The sequence below is a fragment of the Calypte anna genome, chromosome 28 (genome assembly GCF_003957555.1).
Source record: "Calypte anna isolate BGI_N300 chromosome 28, bCalAnn1_v1.p, whole genome shotgun sequence".
In the NCBI taxonomy this organism is placed as follows: domain Eukaryota; kingdom Metazoa; phylum Chordata; class Aves; order Apodiformes; family Trochilidae; genus Calypte; species Calypte anna.
In genome coordinates, this window is record NC_044273.1 from 2751448 (window position 1) to 2772961 (window position 21514).

Here is a 21514-nt window from a genome sequence, read left to right on the forward strand (position 1 = left end):
CTGACAGTGCCACCAGTGCTCCTGTCCCAGCACGGGGTGAGTGATCCCAAAGCTGATTGTCACCATCCACACCACTGCCATTCCCTCAAAAAACCTTCCAACCCCAACAATATTAAGCAGTGGTTTGGATCATTCAAACAGAAGAGACAAATGATGTGTGCGGGGGATAATCAGAGTTTTAAACACATTTATTAGTGACACAGCAGGGTAAGCTCATGCAGTGCTGCTGTAGCAAAATCCACCACAAACTTCCCCTGTAAGGTGCTGCTTTGTCATGACTCTGACCTGTACAAGCAGCTTCATCAGTTTTTTAAAATAATATTTATTTCTCACAAATATGGCTGGTCTTTTGAAATCTCCCACTTCTTGATTGGTGGTCCTGGTGTCACTGGATTTTTCTCACCTGTTGTCACTGCAGAACCTGGGCTGTGGTAGAAAAAAGGAAAGAGGCTTTAACACCACCACCAAAACCAGACTTGGATTTAATTGGGAGCACAACTTTTATTACAGAACCATAGAATTGTTGGAAAAAGATCAATCCAAACTACCAAACCCACCACTGCCCCTCAGCACCACATCTCCAGGGCTCCAGCTCAGACCCACCTGCCAGCCCCAGTCCCCGCGGGGAGGGTTTTCTGCCCCGCCACCACCACGATGGGCGGCTGCGACTCTCGCCTCCCATCCCGGCTGCAATAATAATTATCGGCCAACTTGTGACTGGGGCCCACGGGGAGCCGAGGCGGCGGTTGGCTTCTGAAAAATTCCAAGGAAGTTTCCAAGAACGTCAGCGAAGAAACACACAAACCTACAGCCCAACGCCCTCCCCCTCTCCCGCGGGTACCTCTTGGAAATCTCCTCATAACGCAGCGCCAGCTTAGCCTGGAGGTCCCGCTGCAAGGTAAGGCGAGAGAGTCTCAAACGATGCCGGGCCCTTCAGCATCTCCATGGGGAGCCGCGGAGTTTACGCGGCTCCCGGAAGCCCCGCAGAGGTTGGAAAGACGGGGCCGCCCTTACCCCAGCCAAGAAATTGCGGAGCCGCTGGATGAGGCGAGTGGCGGTCGCCATCTTGGCTGCTGTGAAGGGCGCGGGGAGGAGCGGGCGGGGCAGGCTGGGTCTCGCGAGACTTGGCCGCCAGCTAAAGGGGGCGCGTTGGATCTCGCGAGACTTGGAGGTTATATAAAGCCGCGAGCAGACGTGTGTCTCCTTCTTTCAGCTGCGGAGGCGCCATGGACACGAGTCGTGTGCAGCCCATTAAGTTGGCCAGGGTAGGAATAAGGGGATATATGGGGCTGGACGGGCCACTGAGACACGCTCTGATCTCCGCTGTGTCCCCACAGGTGACTAAAGTGCTGGGCCGGACCGGTTCGCAGGGCCAGTGCACGCAGGTGAGGAGGCCGGGCCTGGCCGGGAAGCGGGGCCTCCGGGCCGGGCCTGAGGCAGTGTCGCCCCCATAGGTGCGTGTGGAGTTCATGGATGACACGAGTCGCTCCATCATCCGCAATGTCAAAGGGCCGGTGCGCGAAGGGGACGTCCTCACCCTGCTGGAATCGGAACGCGAGGCCCGGCGGCTGCGCTGAGCGCTGAGGCGGAGCCTGGCGGCTTCCCGGGAGTGGGGCCCAGGCCGCTAAACCGGCGGGGCCTCCGGTGGAGTGTTCAGGTGATGAAGGCTGACGGCGTCTGTTGGGAATGGCCACGCATGGGGTCCGACCGGGGAGGAGCTCTGCAGAGGCCTCCCTGAAATAAAGGGTTTTTACAGTAGTTCTTTGCCTGGGTGTCACTTACTGGTGCTCTGGTTTCCTTCAGTACTTGTGGACCTGCCTTTTGGTGTTGGGGTCAGGAGAGGGCTAAAAGAATGCTGCATGTATTAAAAACATAGAATGGTTCTGATTAGAACAGGCATTTAAGCTATCAAGTCTAAAGGAACACCCAGCATTGCTGTGTTCACCCCCAACCCAGGGGCCTCACCACATCTGCCCTATCACCTTCAGGGATGGGGATTCAACCACTGCCCTGGGCAGCCATTTGGGGAAGAAATTATTCTCAATATCCAATCTAAACTCCCCTTGGTGCATCCTGAAGCCATTTCCTCTTGTTTAATTGCTTCTATTATTATTACTAGAGTTACATCTAATGTCACAGTAAGGTTACAGTGTTCTTGCATTTTTATTAACCTGTTCCACCAAAAATATTTTGATTTCAGCAGCCTTGCTCCTGAATTACTGGTGAGCATTTTTCTGTAGGTAACCAGTAAAGTGACACTGCTGAACTTCCTGGGCTTTTGTGGAGATAAATTACAAGCTGAAAGTTAAGCTTTGTAGCAGAGTTCTTGTCTCTTCCCTTGATGAAGTTATTGACCCAATCCCACTTTTCTTCCTTGCCATTCCCTCCTTCTAGGACCAGCTGGAAAGATTTCTTGTTTGAGGCTGGTTTATAAAGTAAGGCTGAAAGGATTAGGAATGAGCCTGAAAACTCTCACTGCTCAAGAACTGCTGTGTGAGTACTGGTATTTTCCATCAGATGATGGAGTTATACTGGTTTGTAGTGGGTTTGAATCCTGTGGGGTCTGTGGCTCCTGATCTGATGGGAATGTTCATCCTTGAGTCCTGCCCTTGGGGCTCTTTAGTGGAGAAGGGGATTGAAGTTTTGGGGATCCCAATGCTCATCTGGAATTGCTGCAGATAGATGGTGGGGATTGCTCTTAGGGCTGAACTTGAAACCATGTTTGTAGAGAAGTGGTTTTTGGGTGGTTTTGTTTTTTTTCTTTTAACCCCCTGTAGGTGTTTGGTGCATCCTGGTCAGCTCATGAGAGCCCTAAAGACCTGAGGTGGGTTTTGTGCTTTGTAGGAAGCCCTTGACAAGGTTCATTTTTGCTGCTGATTGTGTTTTTGTTTCTTTGGTGGTGGTTCAGCTCCAGACCATGGGGTGAGGCTGTGCTCCCCTCATCTCTGTGGGGCAGCAGAGCTCTTGGGAACCAGCTCTGGGTGCCACAATCATTGAATCATAGAACTGGCTGGGTTGGAAGGGACCTCAGAGATCATCAAGTCCAACCCTTGATCCACTCCTGCTGCAGTTCCCAGCCCATGGCACTCAGTGCCACATCCAGGCTCTTTGGAAAGATCTCCAGACACGGAGAATCCACTACTTCCCTGGGCAGCCCATTCCAATGCCTGATCACCCTCTCCAGAAAGAAATTCTTTCTCATCTCCAACCTAAACCTCCCCTGGCACAACTTGAGACCCTGCCCTCTTGTCTTGCTGAGAGTTGCCTGGGAAAAGAGCCCAACCACCCCCTGGCTCCAACCTCCTTTCAGGGAGTTGGAGAGAGTGATGAGGTCTCCCCTGAGCCTCCTCTTCTCCAGCCTCAACACCCCCAGCTCCCTCAGCCCTTCCTCACAGGAATTCTGCTGGATCCCTTCACAGCCTCCTTGCTCTTCTCTGGACCTGCTCCAGCACCTCAATCTCCTTCCTGAGCTGAGGGGCCCAGAACTGGACACCCTGGAGCTGATTTCCTTGCGTGGCTTCAGCAGTGACCAAAGAGCCCCTGACTGTGCTGAGTGACAGGGGCAGGAGGCAGCAGCTCTGAGTCACTGCCCGGATACTGGGGGTGGCTCAGAGCAGCTGAAACCCTTCCCAAATATTTCTGTGGGGTCAGTGTGAGCCACGTGAGGAGGTGACACTGAACCCCCCTCTCCTGTCTGCCCCTAAATAACACAGCTCAGTGTCAGAGCCCTGGGGTGAACCAAGGCAATTGAGGGGTGGTGGTCCCAGTGTCCTGCTTGGTCCTGTGAGGTGAGTCAGGCAGAAGACACCAAAGTTCCTGATTGGGACTGCTCAGCTGGAAGAAAATGAATATTGATGGGTTGAGAGAGTTGATGAAGTTCCAGGGAATGAAAATGTGCAGGGCAAGGGCTGTGCCAGGCTGGTCCTCTGCTGAAGCTGTTCTGAGGGGTTTATCTTGGGCCAGGCAAGGAGGCAGGAGGCTGCTTAATGGTCACTGTAATATTTCAAAATAATTTTTTTAAGTTTTATTTATATCTTAAAAATAAACATCAGTATTAAAATATCAGTAAACAAACCTGTGAGATGGAAGCAGTGAGTAAGGAATACACACAAATACTGCACTAGAGAGTGGCTGTGAGCATTGGGTATTAATTCAGTGGCAAGCTGAGGCAGGCTTGCTGCTCTGACAGCAAAAAAGTTCCCTGGGGAGCATTTCCCAGCTGAGAGCAGAGCTCAGCACAGGCCTGGGGGGCAGCAGAGCTGGGGGGGGCTGGGCCAAGGAGCAGAAACAGGGGCTGCAACACAGGCTGCCTTTGGGAAGGGGTTAGAGAGCAGAGCCAGCTTCACATGCAAAAGCTTTTTTCTTTTTCCTCCTGGTCCTTAGGCCTTACCTGGTCTGTTCCCACCCTGCCTGGTGCACACACCTCTGACATACACATCCATCCCAGCTCTTCCTGCCAGTCCTCTTTTCCTGGAGCTATCCTCGGCTGCTCTTGGGGGAGGGAAGTGGGCAGAGAGGGACTTGGCTGGGGGCTCTGGTTCAGTCAGTGACTATAAGACTGTTTAGAAAGGGAAATGTTGAGGTGTGACTGCTGTCTTTCCCTTGGGAGAAGCTCCCCATGTCCCTAAGTGTGTTCCTGGCTCAGCTGCCCAGAACTTTTGCTCCCATTGAGCAAATCAAATCACCAAGTGATTTCATGTTGAGCTCCATCCTTTCACTGAGCAGTATAGATTTTTTTTTCTTTTAAACTTTGTGTGCGTGTACTAGAAAAAAAAAAATTCCGATTTCAGCCAGGAAAGGAAATGCCAGAAAAGAAGGGCAAGTATTTCAGTCTGGAAGTGTTCCCAGCCCACATCTGAGGCAGTGTTAAACCCAGCTGGGCTGTGTCCCCTGGTCTGCTGAGCACTGCTCCCCAGCACCACAGCACAGGGGCTCCAGGGGCTCCCTCTCACCAGCTCTGCAGCCTCCCCCAGGGCTGAGGAACAGGCAGAAAGCAGGAGCCATTTCTGCTGTTCCAGTGACCTGCAGAGGGCTCCGAAGCAGCACAGCTCCAGGAGTCGTGGTGGGGAGTAGGGGGATGGGGCTGGCTTCTGGCACCCCCAGGTCACTTGGTGCTTTTGGTCCTCTGCCACCAGAGGTGTGGGCTACTTCCAGCAGTGATGAGCAATGGATGATCCCAGGGAAGGCTCCTGCTCTCCTGACAGGAGGATTAAAGCAGCTGCAGGGAGCGATTCAGCACAGGGAGAGGAGGGGGGACATAAATTACAGCCCCGTGCTGATGGTGGCTGGCTGGCACACAGCTGGCCTCTGGCTGGATCCCAAGGTCACTCTGGTTTTTTGGGGCTCCCGGGGCTCTTTGTAGCTGTTGGTGACATCCCCTGCTGCAGAAAGAGCAAAGTTAAAAATGTCACCAGCAGCTCCTCAGGTGACTCGGGCAGGGCCGGGCAGGCAGCAGGTTCCCTGCTGCTGAGGATGCTCTGAGCATGTGTGTGCTGGGACCCTCTGCTCCCCCCCCTGCAGCCCCTCTCTGGAGAGCACCATGTGTGTCACAGCCGTGTCACAGCCCCGTCCCCTCCCACAGGGACACTTGTCCACCACGCAGCCGAGCTGGGACTATGGTGCCACCTCTGTGGGCCAGGGCAGGTGGCAGGAACCCGGGTGAGGGCTGTGGTACTCACAGGCAGCTGTGCCTTGGTGCCATTGAGATGGGTGTAGAGGAGCATGGCAATGTTGCTGTGCCCGGCCTCCAGAGCGATGGCAACAGCATTGTTCCCATCCTAAAAAGGAAGAGGGAGCACTGGAGAAGGGGTTTGGGGACAGAACGTGGAGTGAGGCTTGGGGTGCCCGAGGTTCTGGTGGCACCTCAGGCAGAGGCTTACGCTGTCCACGATGGAGACGTTGCAGGTGGGTTGGGCCAGCAGCAGCTTCACGGTCTCCAGACGGCCGTGCTCGCAGGCACACATCAGGGCTGTGGATCCCTCCTCATCCTGCAGGTTGACGTCGGCCCCGCAGGCGAGCAGAGCTTCCACCATCTCCTGCCGGCCGTGGCTGACGGCCAACATCAGCGCCGTCTGCCCAGCCTGGGGAGGAAGGACACTGCCAGGCTGCTCCTGCCCACCCCTGCCTGCCCTGGGAGAGAGCACTTCTGTCCCTCCGTGGTCTCTGAGCATCTCCCTGGCTGGAGATAGGATGGGAAGGAGACCCCAGAGCCCTGATGCCAGGCAGGATTTCCTAAGGTGACGCCCTCCCCCATGGATCGGCTCCTCCAAGGTTTGGATCACAAACCTCACGATCCAAAGGGCACAGCCCTGCCCTTGGAGGAGCAGAGGAGCCTCAGCAGCTGCTTGTGGACAGGGGGAGAGGATGAGGACGTGGTGGGCTCCGGCCCACACCCACCTGGCTGGCCTTGGCATTGACATTGCCCATGCTGAAGAGTCTTTTGACCACGTTCATGTCCTCCTCCTGCTCGACGGCCGCCAGCGCTGCCAGCATGAGAGCCGTGTAGCCAGCTTTGTTCTGGTGGTCCACATTGCAGACCCCTGTGGGGACAGGCAGGGTAGAGGGCTCAGGGTGCTGCAGGGAGGTACAAACCAAGCCGTGTGCCTGGCTCCCACTCTGCCCAGGATGCTGCGAGGTGTCCCACAGCCCCATGGGCACAGACCCCATCAAATCCAACCTCACAGAGGGCTGGAGTGGCTGCCAATACCTCCTCGCCAGCAATCCCTGCCCCTCTGCTGCCAGTGCCTTCCCCCAGCAGCCGGTGTGGGCAGGAGGTGACCCAGGATACAGGGGGATGGGAGGAGGGGAAGGTTTTACGGGGTGGAGGTCACTGACCTGTGTCCAGCAGCAGCTGCACGATGTGGAAGTTGGAGTGGGAGACACTGTAGTGCAGGGCTGTGTTGCCATTCCCATCTGCCAGGTTCACCACGTGGGTGAGGAGAGCTGGTGAGACCTCAGCAAAGGCCAGGAGGTGGTTGGCAACAGTTTCAGGGACAGAGGACTTCTGGCTGGACAGACGGAACCACTCCTGCAGGACCAGGCTGCTGCTGGCGAGCTGTGGGCAGCAAGTGGTGCTGACAAGGTACCACGGCTGTCCCCGAGCCTCTGCACCACCCTACACTCCCCTGAGCCCAGAAAACCCCCAGTGAGCCTGGGGAAGGGAGCAGAAACCCAGCTACAGAGGGGACTGGGTGAAGGCAAGACCCTGAAACCCCAAAACCACACTGGGATGGGCTGAGCTGAAGCACGGGGCTTTGGGGATATCTGGGACAAATCCTCAGCTGCGTTTTGCTGGGGAGAGCCAGCCCAGAGAGTGTCCCTGACAAGCTCTCCTACCTCCAGCATCCTACTCACCACCTCCTTGCTCTTGGTGGCCCCAGGGTGGCCCAGATGGGTCCTGACGATGAGACAAGCCTCCCGCATCCTGGGGCTCAGCTCGAACCTGGAGAGAGCACAAGAGCAGCTGCAGGGCCAGGCTGGGGGGACCCACAACAGCCACACTGATGGGGACATCTACATCCCCCACTGAGGTTTGGATCCTCTCCCTCATGCCTGGGAGCCTCCACCAGCTCCCCACGGTGCAAGGTCCAGCCTGGTGGCTGCAGGCTGTCAGCTCCAAGCACTGCAAACCCCACCGAACCAAGCCTTATAGGGACACGCTCAGGCATGATTTACTCATTTCTAGGCCAAATTGTATCTTTTTGTTGAAAAATGCCATTAAAGGCTTTTGGGTTTTTTGTTGTTTTTTTTTTTTTCCCCTCCAGACTCCAGCAAAGAGGCATCTGGGGCCTCAGTCTCCTCTTTTCCTTTTCAGACCCAAGAAGGTGGAATGAATTTTCCCTGATGAATGGTTTCTGCAGGACCTCAATATGTTTTTCCTATCAGCTGCACCAAAACTGGGGCAGATGTCCCAAGTCAGCAGGGCTGATGCTGGCTCATGGCTCTCATGTCTGTAAGGCCAGGGAGCCCTCCCCACCAGCACTTACTTCTCCTTCACCTCAGGGGACTCTGGCAGGGTCACACCAGCCCCCTCAGCCTTCTCTCCTGGGTCACACTCCCCTGTCCCAGCCTCCTCATCTGAGGTTTCACTGCCCCCCTGCTTCTCGCTGTCGGAGCTGTTGGGTGAAGCCTTTTCAGAGGAGCTGTCTCCTTCCTCCCTCTCCTCCTCTTCCTCCTCGCTGGATGTGCTCTCGTACCTGCACACAGGGAGGCTGCTCTGTGGCAACAAGGTACCCAGTTGGTCCCCTCCATGCCCCCCACTGCCACTACCCCCGGCCCAGGACGGGGACTCCAGGGACTGGGGCTGGGCCAGGGGGCTGGCAGGAGCTCCCTGGCACGTACTCCCCGTTCAGCACTCCAACAAACTGCAGACTCTTCTTGCTGCCCTCAGCCTCGCCCCGGGGGACACCATCCCGCTTCTTCATGATGGACTTCAGGGCTCCTGGGGGCAGAGAGATGGGGGTCATAGCATTCCAGACTGGTTTGAGTTGGAAGAGACCTTAAAGCTCATCCAGTGCCACCCCTGCCATGGGCAGGGACACCTCCCACCAGCCCAGGGTGCTCCAAACCCCATCCAACCTTCAACACTGCCAGGGATGGGGCAGCCACAGCTTCTCTGGGCAACCTGGACCTCATCTCAATCTCCCCTCTTTCAGCTTGAAACCATCCCTCATCATCCCATCCCTCCAGGCCCTTGTCCAAACTCCCTCCCCAGCTTTCCTGGAGTCTCTTTAGGCACTGGAAATTGCTCTAAAGTCTCCTCAGAGATGTCTCTTCTCCTGGCTGAGCAACCCCAGCTCAGCCTGTCCTCAAGTGTGAGGTGCTCCAACCCTACAGCAAGCAGGGACCTCTCCAGGGGGCTGCCTGGGCATCCCAAACCCACCAGGCCCCAGACCTTCCCAGATATGGGAAGAGTGCAGACAGCTGCTGTGACACAGCATTGGCCTCGCAGGAACTGCCCTCCCTCTGCCACCCTCTGCCTTCCCACAGGAATGTCCCAGCCCAGACCCCGGTGTCACCCCTGGCACCGACTCACCACCTGCAGGGCTTGGGGCACCTCCACCATCCCTCAAGGCAGACAGGTCCTGGCCACTGGTCTCTGGCAGGGCTGTCCCAGGGGCTTGGCTGCCACGGCACGTCCCCACCATTGCTTCTGCCCCCTGTGTCACTGGGCTGCTCGGGGCACTGCCTGTGCTGGGCTCCATCTCCTGCCCCGTGCCAGGCTCCGTGTCCTTGCCGGCCGGGACAGCGCTGCCCACCTCGGTCTGGCTGCCCTTGTCTTCACGCCTGGTGGCCACATCAGGGCCGACAGCCACGTCCCTGCCGTCGGGGTGGCAGCTCACCCCCACGCAGGTGGTGGATGGGCAGCACTCCACACCTGCCTCTGCCGTCTCCGGGCTGTCACCGGCTGCTCGGCTCCACATCACCACTGCCGCCTCCACCGCCGCCTCCGCCACCTGCGGCCTGGCTGTCACCTCCTTGTCCACCCGCCCACAGGGCTGCCGGGCGCAGACCTCCAGCCGCAGCTCCTCCAGCTCCCGCGTGGCCTCCTGCAGGTGCCCCTCCAGCAGGGCGATCACCTCCTTCTGCTGCCCCACCGTCTGCTGCAGCAGCTCCACTTCCCGCTCTGCCTCCGTCTCCAGCCCCAGGGAGGACTCCAGCACCCAGACGGCCGCATCCCTGCGTTCCCTCTCCCCGCCACCCCTCACCTCCTGCTGGGACCGGTAGTAGAAGACCCCATCGCTCATGGCCCGGTCCTCGCCCACCGCCACGGAGCGGCACGGCCTCTCGGCAGCCCTGGGGTTCCTGCCCTGCCAAGCCCTGCCGCCCCTCTCTGCCACCGCCAGCTTCTCCGTCAGCTTCCTCAGCTCCACGATCTTGCTCGGTCTCCCCTTTGCCGGCTCCGCTTCGCTCTCCGTCCCCCCTCGCTGCAGCTCCTCACTCCCCGCTGCTGCCTCGGAGCCATGAGGGTGGCCAAAAGCCTCGTCGGGTTCCCCCGACAACTTCTCCATCAACTTTGCCTTCTCCTTCTTCAGCTCGCAGATCTGCGTCTCCAGGAGGGGGATGGTTTTCACCTGCTCCTCCAGCTCCCGGAGCTGGCGCAGGGCTGCAGCCATCTGCTCCCTCACCTGCTGCAGAGAGGCAGCACCCAACCCTGCTGCGGGCGTGCTGCGTCCCGAGCTGCTGGGGCTGGCCCGTCCCCACCCCTCAGCACCCGACAGCACCCAGGGAGGCGGCTGACCCGGGGTGCCACGGGAGGAACCACCGAGCCCCTGCAAATGGCCCTGCTCCTGCTCCAGCCTCCTGCTTGTCTCCAGCAAGGTCTTCTCCACCCGTGGGTTTTGCCCGCGGCACCTGCGGGTGGGAGGCGGGAGCAGCTGCAGAGGGGGGGAGATGGGGTGGGAGGTGGGTTTGCTGAGGGGCTCCGAGGACGGGCGGCCCTGAGGGGACAGCAGCAGCAGCGTGGTCCTGCCCTCCTCGCTGGTGGTGGAGACCAGGGACTCGGTGGAGGTCCAGGCACTGGTGTGGCTGCTGGGGCTGCGCAGGGCGCTGGGTGGGTGCCGGTTCCCTCTGGCTCTGCGGGGCAGTGGCACTTTCTTCAGCGTTTGGCCGCTTTGGATGTCATCGACGTACTTCAGGAAATCCAGGTCCAGGAGGAAGCCGTAAGGGGTTTCCACAGAATATGAGCTCTTCTCCCCATCATCCTGGTCCCGGTATAAGAATGGGCCACCGAGATCTATAAGAGGAGCAGGGAGAGTTAGGCAGGGTCCTGGTGGAACCTGGAAGGCTTTCCCAACTGGGTTATACTGGGATTTGCAGCCCGCAGCCCCTTCCCCCTCTGGTGCCACCAGTGGTGGGCCTTACGGGTATTCCATCCCTGGCACCCTCTCTCCTGCCAGGTGTCACAGGGCCCCTGCTCTGCACCAAGCCAGTGCTGGGGTGAGGACACCCATCAAGACAAGACAGGCGAGTCTATTCCTGCCACTCCCCTCATGCCCTTTCCATGTTCCCTGCCCAGTGACAACCCCAGTCCCTTTACCTGGGAGGTTTTGTTTCAGGGGTGCAGGCTGAGCCATCTTCTTCCGGGGATGCCACTGACCAAGGCACCATCAACCTGCAACAATAACAGGGCCACTTCTGATGAAACCCTGGAAACCAGGGGCCAGTGATCCCCACATGGCCACAAATCACTGCTCCTGCCCAGGGAACACTCCAGGACCTCCCGCCAGGCCCCCAGGTCCCCCTCATCTCCCTCCAACCCTGGTGCCAGGGGCTGAGGCTTGGGCTGGCTGCAGCAGGGAGCACAGTGCTGCTGCAGGGCCAGGGATTGTTTGTATTTTTTTGTACATTTAAGGAGTGTTTCACAGCCTGGGCTGGGAGGGCTGTGGTGGTCACGTTGCCAGCTCTGAGGGTGCAGAGTCATGACTCAGAGTTTGGCCACACTAGGGGAGCAGGCTGAGATCAATTAAAAACAAACCAAACCAAAACAAAACAAAAAAAGAGGCTGCGGCCTTTAAGGGTGTGATTCTCAGCAGAGAACTTTTCTTTGGATACTGGGAATCAACGCTTTTTGCAAAGCCAGGTGCTGGTGGGCAGCTGCTGGTACCCATCACTTGCAGGGTGTGATGTCCATCATCCCCACCTATGGTGAGCAGGACTGGGGTGCCCTATTCTGCTACCCCCTTGGGGAGGCTCAAGTGTTGGTGACCCCCAGGAGGCACCTGGCTGCTCCTCCCTGCTGATAATGCAGGATAAGGCAGGGCAGAGGCAGGGGGGGATGAAATGGAAGACTGGTTTTTTTTCCAAGAGCCAGGCCCAGGCATGGGGGGAGAGCCAGGGGGATGTGGCTGGGGGGGCTGTAAGTGCTCAGCTGGGACCTGCCACAACTTCTTGGCAGCATCTGGGTGCTGGGTCCCAGGTAAGAAGCACTCCTGGTGGGAGCAGGATGAGGGCAAACAGCACCCTGGGAGCAGCCACCACTGCTGCAGACAGTGTCACCCTTTGGTGTGCATGTGGTGGCTCTGCCCAGGGGCACAGGTGGCTGTGGGGCTGTGCAGCAAAGCATGGGAGGAGGTGTGCTGCAGCTCAGACACAGCCCAAAGAGAAGACTGTGCTCAGTCCTGCCCAGAAACGGACAGGATCTGGCCTTAGCTGTGGAGAAACACCCTCATCCATCCCCAAATCCCCCTGCTAGGATCCAGACAGGCTCTTGTGGCAGGGATGCTGTGGCTGCCCCCATCTCACAGCCCAGCCTGGAGATGCTGCAGCGTTCTCTGTCCCCACTGCTGCTGCTCCCCAGCCATGGCACTGCAGTCTCCAGCCTGTTGCTCACACCAACCAGCTGCCAAAAGCTGTCAGAGCAGCTGTGCTGCAGCAGTGCCAGGCCAGGCTCAGGCTGGGCAACTGGCAACGTGGCAACCTCCCACCACCACCCCCCCAGCACACAGGTCCAGGGGCTGAATCCAGCCAGGCAGGGATGAGACTCTTCCCATCCCTCCCCAGATCCTGTCAATCCACATCCCGACTCCCAGCCTCTCTTGGGAACATCCCAGCTCTGTGCTGCCACCCCCCACCATTCCCATTCCACTGCCTTCAAGCCTGGAAGGGTCTCTGCATCCCCCACCTCATCCAAACCCCCCCCTCCACCCCCCCCCCTCCTCCTTCTCCTCCATGCAGGTAATCAAACAGCTCCGGGGCCGGGACAAACTTCCCACTGCACTCTAGGCATGCTGTAAATCAAACGGGAGGAAGAGAGGAACAGGAGCCGGAGCCAGCGGGTGCGTTTCCTCGGGGGAAGCAGCCGGCAGCTCCCTTCCGCCACCGCCTGGGTATTGTCCTGCCTGGGGCTACGCCAGGGAAAGCGCCTGGGCTGGGACCCTGGAGCAGAGCACACAGCAGAGATGCCCTTTCCACCAGCACTGCCCCACTGTCCCCTCTCCAGCCTCCGGGACACACTGTTCATCCACTCTGCCACTTCATCCTGCTCCTTCAACCATGCCAGCAGCTGCTGGCAATCCTGTGGCTCCCCAAAGCCTAGGAGATCCCGATGCAGCTGCCCCAGGGCTCTTGGCCCCCATTACTTTTGGTTGGATGGGATGGGATGGGATGGGCTAGACCCAGGGCAGTAACTTCTGCCTTTGCCCAGCTCTGAAACAAAGGGTGAGGACAGGCAATGGGACCCAGAGGCTCCCACCCACCTTCAAATTGCCCCAGGGTTCCCACAACGTGCAAACCTCAGTGGGGTCCATACAACATGCAAACTGCCTCTGTGCTGCTGGTGGGCTGGGCAGGGCAGGGAGGAGGGTGGCAAGCTGGATTTGAGCCAGCGAGGATGACTGGTGAAGGACAACAGCCCCAGTGCCTGACAGCAGAGAGAGGGTTAAGTCCTCACACCCACAGCCCAGGCACCTGCCTGGCTGCACAAGGCCCCCCTTGTCCCAGGCACTGGGCACTCACCATCACCTCAGCACCAGTTCAAAGAGAAGCCACTCTCCACCTGATGGGGAGGACCGTGACAGCCACTTTGGTGCCAAAGGCTGATTTTCAGCAAGCTGGGCCACACCCTTGGGCTTGGTGCTGCTGGGCTGGGCATGGGGACCTTTAGGGACTGGAGCTGGGGCACCCTCCACAATCCCAGTTTCCTTCAGAAGAAACGGAAATGTTTTTTCTAGCCTGGAATTTTCTGCAGACAAGAGGGATGGCACCGAGCAAAGTGTCCTGGGGAGGCTCAGCAGCAGCAGGAGGAGGATGAGCAGAGCTCCATGGGCTACACGTCACCCTGGGCTTGCACCTCTGTTTCCCTCTCTTGCTGTTGTACTGATGCCAACACGGGAAACTTGGGGCCAAAACCAGAGCCACTCCACTCAATTACAATAAAAAAAAAACCATATCAGAGATGGGGCAGCCTGGACACCTCAGCACAGGGGCCCTAGCCAGCCCCTGGGACCCCTGGCCTCGTGGTCATGGGGCATCCTCCCTGTGGGTCCCCAAGCCCCTGGGCTGGCTGGGGATAGCCACAAGGGAGCTATTTTTAAAGCTCTGGACTCCTTTGGGCCCTTTCCTTCGCCGAGGACACAAGTGGGACAGCCTCAGCCCCAGCTTGGCCACGTGCCACCGTGCAGCCCAAGCCACTTCACTGGCGTGTCTGGGGCCGGACACAGGGAGGATGAGGACTCTCCCTGGCTCTCTTCCTGAGGCAGAAAACTGAGGTCATGAGGAATGTGAGAAGAACAGACTCCAGAGCAGCCCTGGCCAGCACAGCTTGATTTATCTCAGCCAGGCACGCTTCCCTCGAAGCCGTGTGCAGGCGATAAGCCCGAAGCTCGGGGCTGAGGCTGTTCCAAAGTTAAAGGGAAACCACTGAGCAAGCACACGGCTTCCTCCACTGCCTGCAGCCTCCCGGGATTTGGGCTCTTTGCACGGAGCCAGCGGTCACACCTGCCTGTCACCCGCAGTGTCACCTGCAGTGCCACCCGCTGGCGCTGCAGGCTGGGTGGTTGCAGGGGCTCCTTTCATCTTCCCAGCCATCCATCCTCCTGTCCCCATCCATCCTGTTCCCATCCATCCTGTCCCCATCCCTGCCCATGCTGCCTCGCTGTCCCTTTGCCTACTCGCCCAGGCCACCAAGGCAAAGCCATTCAGCCTGGGACTGGTCCCGGAGAAGCCGGATCCCGTGTGGGTGGGTATGCCAGCACTGACCCAGGGAAAAAAAGGGAAATGCTTAGATCCTCTCAACAGCCTCGTTTCAGGGCTGGGCTGTTATTTCTGGAGTTGTCGTCATTTCCAGCCTGTTTGGTCAGGAGGCCGCAGGGGATACTCCAGCACCTTGGGAACCTCTCTGAACTCACACAACACCTGGAGAGCAGGCACTCAGGCTCTGCTCAGACATGGGGATCAACTCCCCAGGGCATTGTCACACCATATAGGGCTCCTAGATGTCCACTAGAAAACATCTATTATTTGTCCTGTACCCTCACCACAGCAGCCCACTACCACTTTCCACCATCACCTCCTCAGTTCCCTCGGAGCTGGTGTGTTGATGGGGCTGTCAATGAGCCGTAAGTGCCTGGGATTGCCTTGTGAGGAGGTGCTGGGGGATGAAATGGTTAAACTGACCCCCAGGGTGAACAGGCACCGCGGGGGTACATGCACAGTGCCAGGCGCAGCCCCACGGCTGCTTCCCCGTGTGCATGCAGGGAGCACCCCAAGCCCCACAGCACCCCCGACAGCCCTGCTGCACCCCAGCCCTGCAGGACCACAGCCCCCCGGGGTGCCTCCCAGCTCTGTGGAGTCCCAGCACCTTGGGGTGCCCCCCAACACTCCCAGCCCTGTAGATCCCCAGTGCCCCCAGCACCACGCAGCACCCTGTGATGCCCCCCAGCATCCCCAGTGCTGCAGTGTCCGGGGTGCCTGCAGCACACCCAGCCCTGTACCCTTCCCTGTTCCACAGCCGCCCGAGACGTAACGTGTCCGCAGCGCCCCGGGAGCCCCAAAGGACTCGGCGGTGCCCGCAGGCCCCCGCACGTCGGGGCCCCCGCCCCGGAGAGCCCTGGAGGCTCCCCGCCCCCGCCAGCCAGGATGGGCGGCCCAGCCCGTCCCCGACTGCCCGGAGCCGCTGGCACTGCCACCCCCTGGGCTCGGGCAGAGCCCCGATCCCGTTCCCGCTGCCGCCCGGGAGGAGTCCCCGAGGCGGGGATGCCGGGGCCGCCCCATCCCGCCGCGGTGCCGGGGGCTCGGGAGTGTCCCTTCGGCGGGCCCCGGGCGGCGGCTGCTGCGGGGCCCCCGCGGGACTCCGGGGCCGGGACAAGCCCCCCGCGACGATCCGCCGCCGAAGTCGCTCCCGGAGCCGCCGCTGCCGCCGGATCCCCCTGCCCGGCCACACCCCGCCGCCCCTCACCTTCCAGTCGGGCGTCTGGGCTGCTGCCGGGCCCCAGCGCGGGGCCGCCGTCCCGGGCCCGGCGGGTCTGGGCTGCAGCGGGGCGGGACGGCAGCGGGGCCAGGCGGGAGCGGGCCGGGGCGGGGCGGGGAGGGGGCGGGCGGCAATCGACCCCGAGGCCCGGCCGGGACGGGCACCGCCCCCGGGCCGCTCCCCCAACCCGCCGGGATTCCCGCTCACCTCTGGGACTGGGGTTCCACGGCTCCTCTCGCCTCGGGGGACGAGGGTCCGTAGCCACCCCCCCATCCCTGCAACTCTGGGGGGAAGGGGTCCCGGTGAGCCCAGGAAAGGAGCGGTCCCCTTCCCCGGTCATTCCGGGAGTCCCCTGTCCTTATCACCCTGGGGAAGGGGTGTCCCCTCTCTCCCTGAGCCCTGGAAGGGAGGTATCCCAAATACCCCAGGGCTGGGAGTCCCCTGCCCTGGTTACCTCTGGTGACCCCTGCTCACCTCGAGGATGATCCCCCCTGGAGAAAGGGGGATCCCATACTCCTGTGTACCCTGGCTTTTGGGTGTCTCCTGCTCTGATCTCAGCACTGCTGCTGGCCAGGGGCCTGCGGGCAGCTGAAGTCCAGCTCCCCTCCCCCCCCCCCAGAACCTGCACAGCTTTCCCCCCCCTTCCCAGTCTGCCTGAACTCCCTTGCCCTGCTCCATCCCACCCATGGCTGGGAGCCCTGTGCTGCTCTCCCTGGCCGGGCTCCCCAGACCTGGCCCCGCCGGGTTTTTGGCAGCCCTCCCTGGGCCCAGCAGCAGCCTGTTTGTCTCTTTTCTTGTTTGCTTTCTTCCCTGCCTGCTTCGGTCGCTGGTGGCTCAGCCGCCGAGGTCTGCACTGTCCTCCATCCCGCAGGGTCCCCAGGCAGTTTCACACCTTAAAGCTCATCTTCAGGAACTGCTCCAACCCCTTTCAAAGCTGAAACCATCAGCAGGGATTTTGCTTCTTTTTCTTTCCATTTCGACTACTGAACCCCCGGGTGTTTTGCCATGGCTGGTTTTTTCTTTAATGTTACTCACAGGAAGAGCAGGAGAAACAAGATGTGCTTCCCGGCATCCCTCACAGATGTTGGCTGGCAGCTTGGGGACTTCCTGAGAAGGGGTTTGCATCCGGACAGAAGTACCTTAATAGCCCTAATGGCTCTACCTCCACCAACAGACCTTGTCCCTCTCTAACCTATTTACATACTTGGCATTGGCAGCATCCTGTGGTAATAACTCGGTCATTTCATGCCCTCATTCCGTCTCCACAGCAGGTCCAGAATAGAATTGCTCTTGTTGATTCATAGACTGCTGGGAAAAGAAGTCCTTCAGCATCTTGCAGTTTGCCTTCTCCATCCAGAAGTAAAAGCAAAGTCTTCAAAAGTCAAGTCTGACGTGGTGGGTGAAGCCACCTCACTGCTTGCCAGCTGTGCCACAGAGCCCCTGCCCCATGGCTCAGGGCTCCTGGGAGGTCACTCACTCCCACTCTTGGACATTCAGCAAAACACCACCCATAACCACTCAGCACTTTTTGTTTCCTCCTTGTGAAGGCAGAGGAAAAACCCTGTAACTAAGGAGCTGGGGAAAAAAACAAGTCCGAGAAAGTGATGACCCAGCTCTGCCTGCACCAGAGGTTGCCCATGCGACTGCTGCCACCCGGGCACCAGGGTAGAGCTATGACCTGAGGAGAGGGATCCCTCTAAACTTGGTGCTGTAGCAGCTCACAAATATTTCCAAGGTCAGACTGAACACCAGGTTTTGAACGAGAGATGCTGAGCTGTTCCCTCTGCCCATCAGACTCCCCTGGTGACTGAGAAGAATCACACCCAAGGGGCAGCATTTAGGGTTTTCTCTGGAAACCCTGCAGAACTCAAACACAAAAACATGGCTAGAGAAGCAACAAGGACTGATCCGTGTTTTATCCTCATGTAAATTACAGCTCCAGCTGGGAGACAGCACGGAGACAAGCCCTTGGCTGGTGCAGGGACACTGATGTGGGACCGGTCTGAGCTGTGACACCTGCCTGCCTGGGCCACCAGCCCCTGGCAGCCACAGCCAAACCCAGGCTTGGAGGCAAAGGGCAGCACCTGCCAGATTATTTCCTGCTGCTTCTATGTGTGCACTGAGCTTCCAGGCAGTAAAGGCAGAACCGTGATGTAGTGTGACGAGGCAACCAGGTGCCACTAATTGCCAGGGAGTGAGCATGAGCTTGTGTCAAGCCCACCTGTGCCCAATTAGGGTGGGCCCCCACAGCGCATGAGCAGGACCAGGGGGCCAATAAAAGGTGAGGCCTGAGACACAGGTGGGGCTCACTCCTGAGCTAGCCAGCAGAGAGATCAGTTGCTCTCAGAGCAACAGCACCGATCCAGGCTAGTCAACCCTGTGGGCTATAGGCTCGGAGCACTGTTCGTGAGCCTCTGCTGGAACACCTGGTTGGACCTTGAAGCGCCGTACCCTAAAAGAGGTTTGTCTTGCTACACCATGAGGCTGCAGATGTTCAGGTGGTGCCTCTGCAGGTGAAAGGTACCTGGCTGGTAAGAATCAGGGATTGCCACAGCCTGGGACCAAGCTCTTGTGTTCAGCATCTCTCTCATGCATCTCACCATGCATGTGGCAGGAAAGAGGACTAGCCAGGCTGTTGTTGGTGCCATAAGGGCTATTTTGTCAACAACAACAACAAAATTACAGTTTTCCAATGCTGGGATGTTGTAGTTCAATTGTCTGAAAACTTTCATGGCATTGTGGCAGGGTCCAGCTTGGCCCTTACCAGTTCTGGACCTCGTGCTTGCCAAGGAAATGGCCTTGATTCTCCTGAGATCATCCATCTGAACAAAAATCTCTGGGACCAGATGAGTTTTCAGAAAGCTTTTTTTGGTCCAGAAGAAGGCCTTAAAATGGCTTTCCCTGTAAATCCTAAACCTTTGCTCTCTGTCAGGCTCAACTGGGACTTTTCATGTGATTGTGCCTCACTTTCCCCATTAGGTCAGTTGGAAAGGGGGTGCATGTGTGTGTGTTGTGATGCTCAGTGCCATGGCTGGGTGCTTGTCCAGTGTGCTGGGGAACAGAGCCCTGGGGGCTAGGAGTGGTGCAGGCTGCTGCATCCCAGTCCCTCAGCACCCAGCACAGAAACCAAGCGGTGTTGGTTTGTGGTAAAACGCAAAGCCGTAGGCCGACTGTAGGTGGTGCTGTGGGTAGAGTTAAATGTGAGGGTTAGGGCCCGCCAAAGTTTTCAGTGGTCACTCTTTGCATTTGTTTGCCAGTCCCGATTGTTCGGACTTTCGGGACCCCATTCAGCCATATGGGGAAATGTCTGCTTCGGGCTGGTAGATTCAAGGGTTGTGGTAAAACGCAAACCTGTAGGCCGATTGTTGGTGGTGCTGTGGGTAGGGTTCCATGTGAGGGTTAGGGCCAGCCCAAGTTTTCAGTGGTCACTCTTTGCATTTGTTTGCCAGTCCCGACCGTTCGGACTTTTGGGACCCCATTCAGCGATAGGGGAAAATGGGAAGCCCTGGGATGTGTTTGCTTCAGATAGCTTTTATACATCCTGGTGTTGCACTGTCTTTGCCTGCAGGTGGCAGAGTGTTCAGGAGAGGACCCCGGTAGCAAGCTTTGCACTACGGACAAACCTAATCATTAGCTGGGACAAAGTCCTCTCCCTTGTGCAGTAGGAAGTGGCTCTGTAATTGACCCAAGACCATCATGGAAAGATTCTAATGCTTTGAGTTTTGTTTTCTTCCACAGATCTCCTTCAGTCCAGGGAGCAGTGGAGAAAGGAAAGGTGCAGACAGCCCCACAAAGGAAGCTCCCAGCAGGTACCTTTCCGAGGCAGAAATTAGACAAAAAAGACATTGTGTTGCTGGTGTTAATTACCAAACCTACATAGTTAAGATATTGTGCTGGTCCTTTGTTAAGGCAGGATTGGCCTCTGGTAGCCTTGGAACATTGTGTAGATGTGGATCCTCCTGGCATGGGCCCTTTGGCTTTGAGGGCCCAAATATCTCTCTTTCCATGCTGGCTGCTGCTTGCTGGAATGGCTCCCGGGGATGTTCTCTCTTTTCTTACAAAGATCCATTGTCACTGACTGCTCAAACTCTGCCCTGCAGGACAAAGGGACTGGCAGCATTTCAGTCTCCCCTCTGGCCCCTGACCTATCCCCACTTCTCTGCTCCCAAGACTTCCCACCCCTACGGCACTGCTTGGATGTAAGATCCCCCCTCTGCCTCACCTCCTCCCCTAGGACAGTGCTAGGAAGGACTGTCACATAAATACCCAGGAAAGAGAAGTGTGGGGGGGTTTATTTGGAGGTGAAGGCTGAATGCTCTCTACTATTATTACCAGCATTTGCCCTTTCTGACCACGGGAGCCCTCCCCCAGCCTCCCTGTTCACCGGGGTGCTGAAGGCAGCCATGCTCTGCTTTGTTTGCCTGCCCAGTCCCATTCTCCCCTTTTCCTCCCTCCTCTCCCTCTGTGACAAGGGAGTGGAGCTGGGAAGAGCACCGTGGAGCAGGAGAGCTGACAATCAGGGCTGGGAGACAACGCTGCCTTGCACAATACCTCCCCAATTAGCCATTCATTTCTGCTCCCTCTGAAATGGGGAGCACAGGCCCTTGTGCTGGGAGATAAAACAAGAATGGCTTCAATAGCAGTGATTTAAATTAGGTCAGGCTGGCTTTTGTGTGGCAGGGACCACACAATAGCAGTCACACGACTGTGGAGGGGAGCAGCATAAAGGAAAAGAGGCCAAGCAAGTGGCACAGATGCTGGGAGATGGTGGGTGCTGGGAGATGAGGGGTGGACATAAGGGAGTGATAGCAGAGGGGCAGACACTCCAACCAGCCCCTGAGGCTCATACAGGAAAGAGGGGAAGTGGTCAGCAGGGGACAGGGAGGTCAAACCCTGTCTCTGCAGAACCAGAGCTATCAGGTAGTTCTGCCATACCAAGGGGTGGGAAAGCACAGCTCCGTGGGCTTGGGAACTGGTCTTTAAACAGCACTGATTATGAGGTGACAGTGATGTCAATCCCTAACACCCTCCCTGTTGATCATACAGGGGCAGAGACCCTCTGTAGAAGGGATCTCACCTCTTGTGCCTCAGGTCCAGAGATCCTGCTCTTTCTCTTGGCAGAACAAAAAATAACCTGTGAAGGGAGGACTGTTTCTCTGGGGCACCCAGCAAGTCAGAGGAGTATTGGTGCTACAAAGGTCCAGTGACCTGGGCTGGTCAGGGTTTGCAATTTCTTTCCCTTCAAAAGTCCACAGCCAGCCTGAGCACCTCCTGTGCTCAGTTCCCACTGAAATCCCACACTCAGTTCTTTATTGATTGCTGGGCTTGGGTCAAGATCAGCAGCTCCTTCAAAATGCTCTTTAAATACAGGTTCTCAAAGACACCCTGACTGCCTGACTCCCTTCCAGAGGTCCTGTAGACAGTTGCCTAGGACCATGTAAGCACTGGGGAGCAGTCCCCTTTCACCCCAGGATCATCAGTATGAGTTCTGCTGTTAGGACAGCAGTTGTGCAGATGTGGATCTGGTGCCAGGAGGACAAGAGCAGCACGCTTTGGTTAGCAGTAAGTGTGCTCAGAGCTGTTGGTAAGAGCCTGATCTTTCCAGGC

General features: G+C 58.0%; 3 protein-coding genes across 4 annotated transcripts; 1 reads left to right on the plus strand and 2 right to left on the minus strand.

Moving 5' to 3' along the window:
* Window positions 1–170: 170 nt before the first annotated feature.
* Window positions 171–1126, minus strand: NDUFA7 (NADH:ubiquinone oxidoreductase subunit A7). Its single transcript, XM_008500923.2, has 4 exons — window positions 1015–1126; window positions 842–891; window positions 604–753; window positions 171–426 (listed from the first exon to the last, which is right to left on the minus strand). Exons 1-4 carry the CDS (start codon window positions 1063–1065, stop codon window positions 330–332), a joined length of 348 nt encoding a protein of 115 aa, XP_008499145.2. The 5' UTR covers window positions 1066–1126; the 3' UTR covers window positions 171–329.
* A 55-nt stretch (window positions 1127–1181) lies between these two features.
* RPS28 (ribosomal protein S28) lies at window positions 1182–1758 on the plus strand. Its single transcript, XM_030466638.1, has 3 exons — window positions 1182–1265; window positions 1338–1385; window positions 1455–1758. The coding sequence occupies exons 1-3, from the start codon at window positions 1227–1229 to the stop codon at window positions 1575–1577; spliced, it is 210 nt and encodes a 69-aa protein (XP_030322498.1). The 5' UTR covers window positions 1182–1226; the 3' UTR covers window positions 1578–1758.
* A 2247-nt stretch (window positions 1759–4005) lies between these two features.
* KANK3 (KN motif and ankyrin repeat domains 3) lies at window positions 4006–15977 on the minus strand. 2 transcript variants are annotated; one of them, XM_030466486.1, is made up of 11 exons: window positions 15896–15977; window positions 11039–11113; window positions 9035–10735; window positions 8341–8440; window positions 7986–8195; window positions 7354–7441; window positions 6835–7054; window positions 6397–6539; window positions 5880–6080; window positions 5679–5777; window positions 4006–5378 (listed from the first exon to the last, which is right to left on the minus strand). In XM_030466486.1, exons 2-11 carry the CDS (start codon window positions 11073–11075, stop codon window positions 5325–5327), a joined length of 2853 nt encoding a protein of 950 aa, XP_030322346.1. In that variant the 5' UTR covers window positions 11076–11113; window positions 15896–15977; the 3' UTR covers window positions 4006–5324. The 2 variants fall into 2 exon arrangements, with proteins under 2 accessions (XP_030322346.1, XP_030322345.1); XM_030466485.1 differs by having other exon boundaries at window positions 4006–5381.
* Window positions 15978–21514: the final 5537 nt, after the last annotated feature.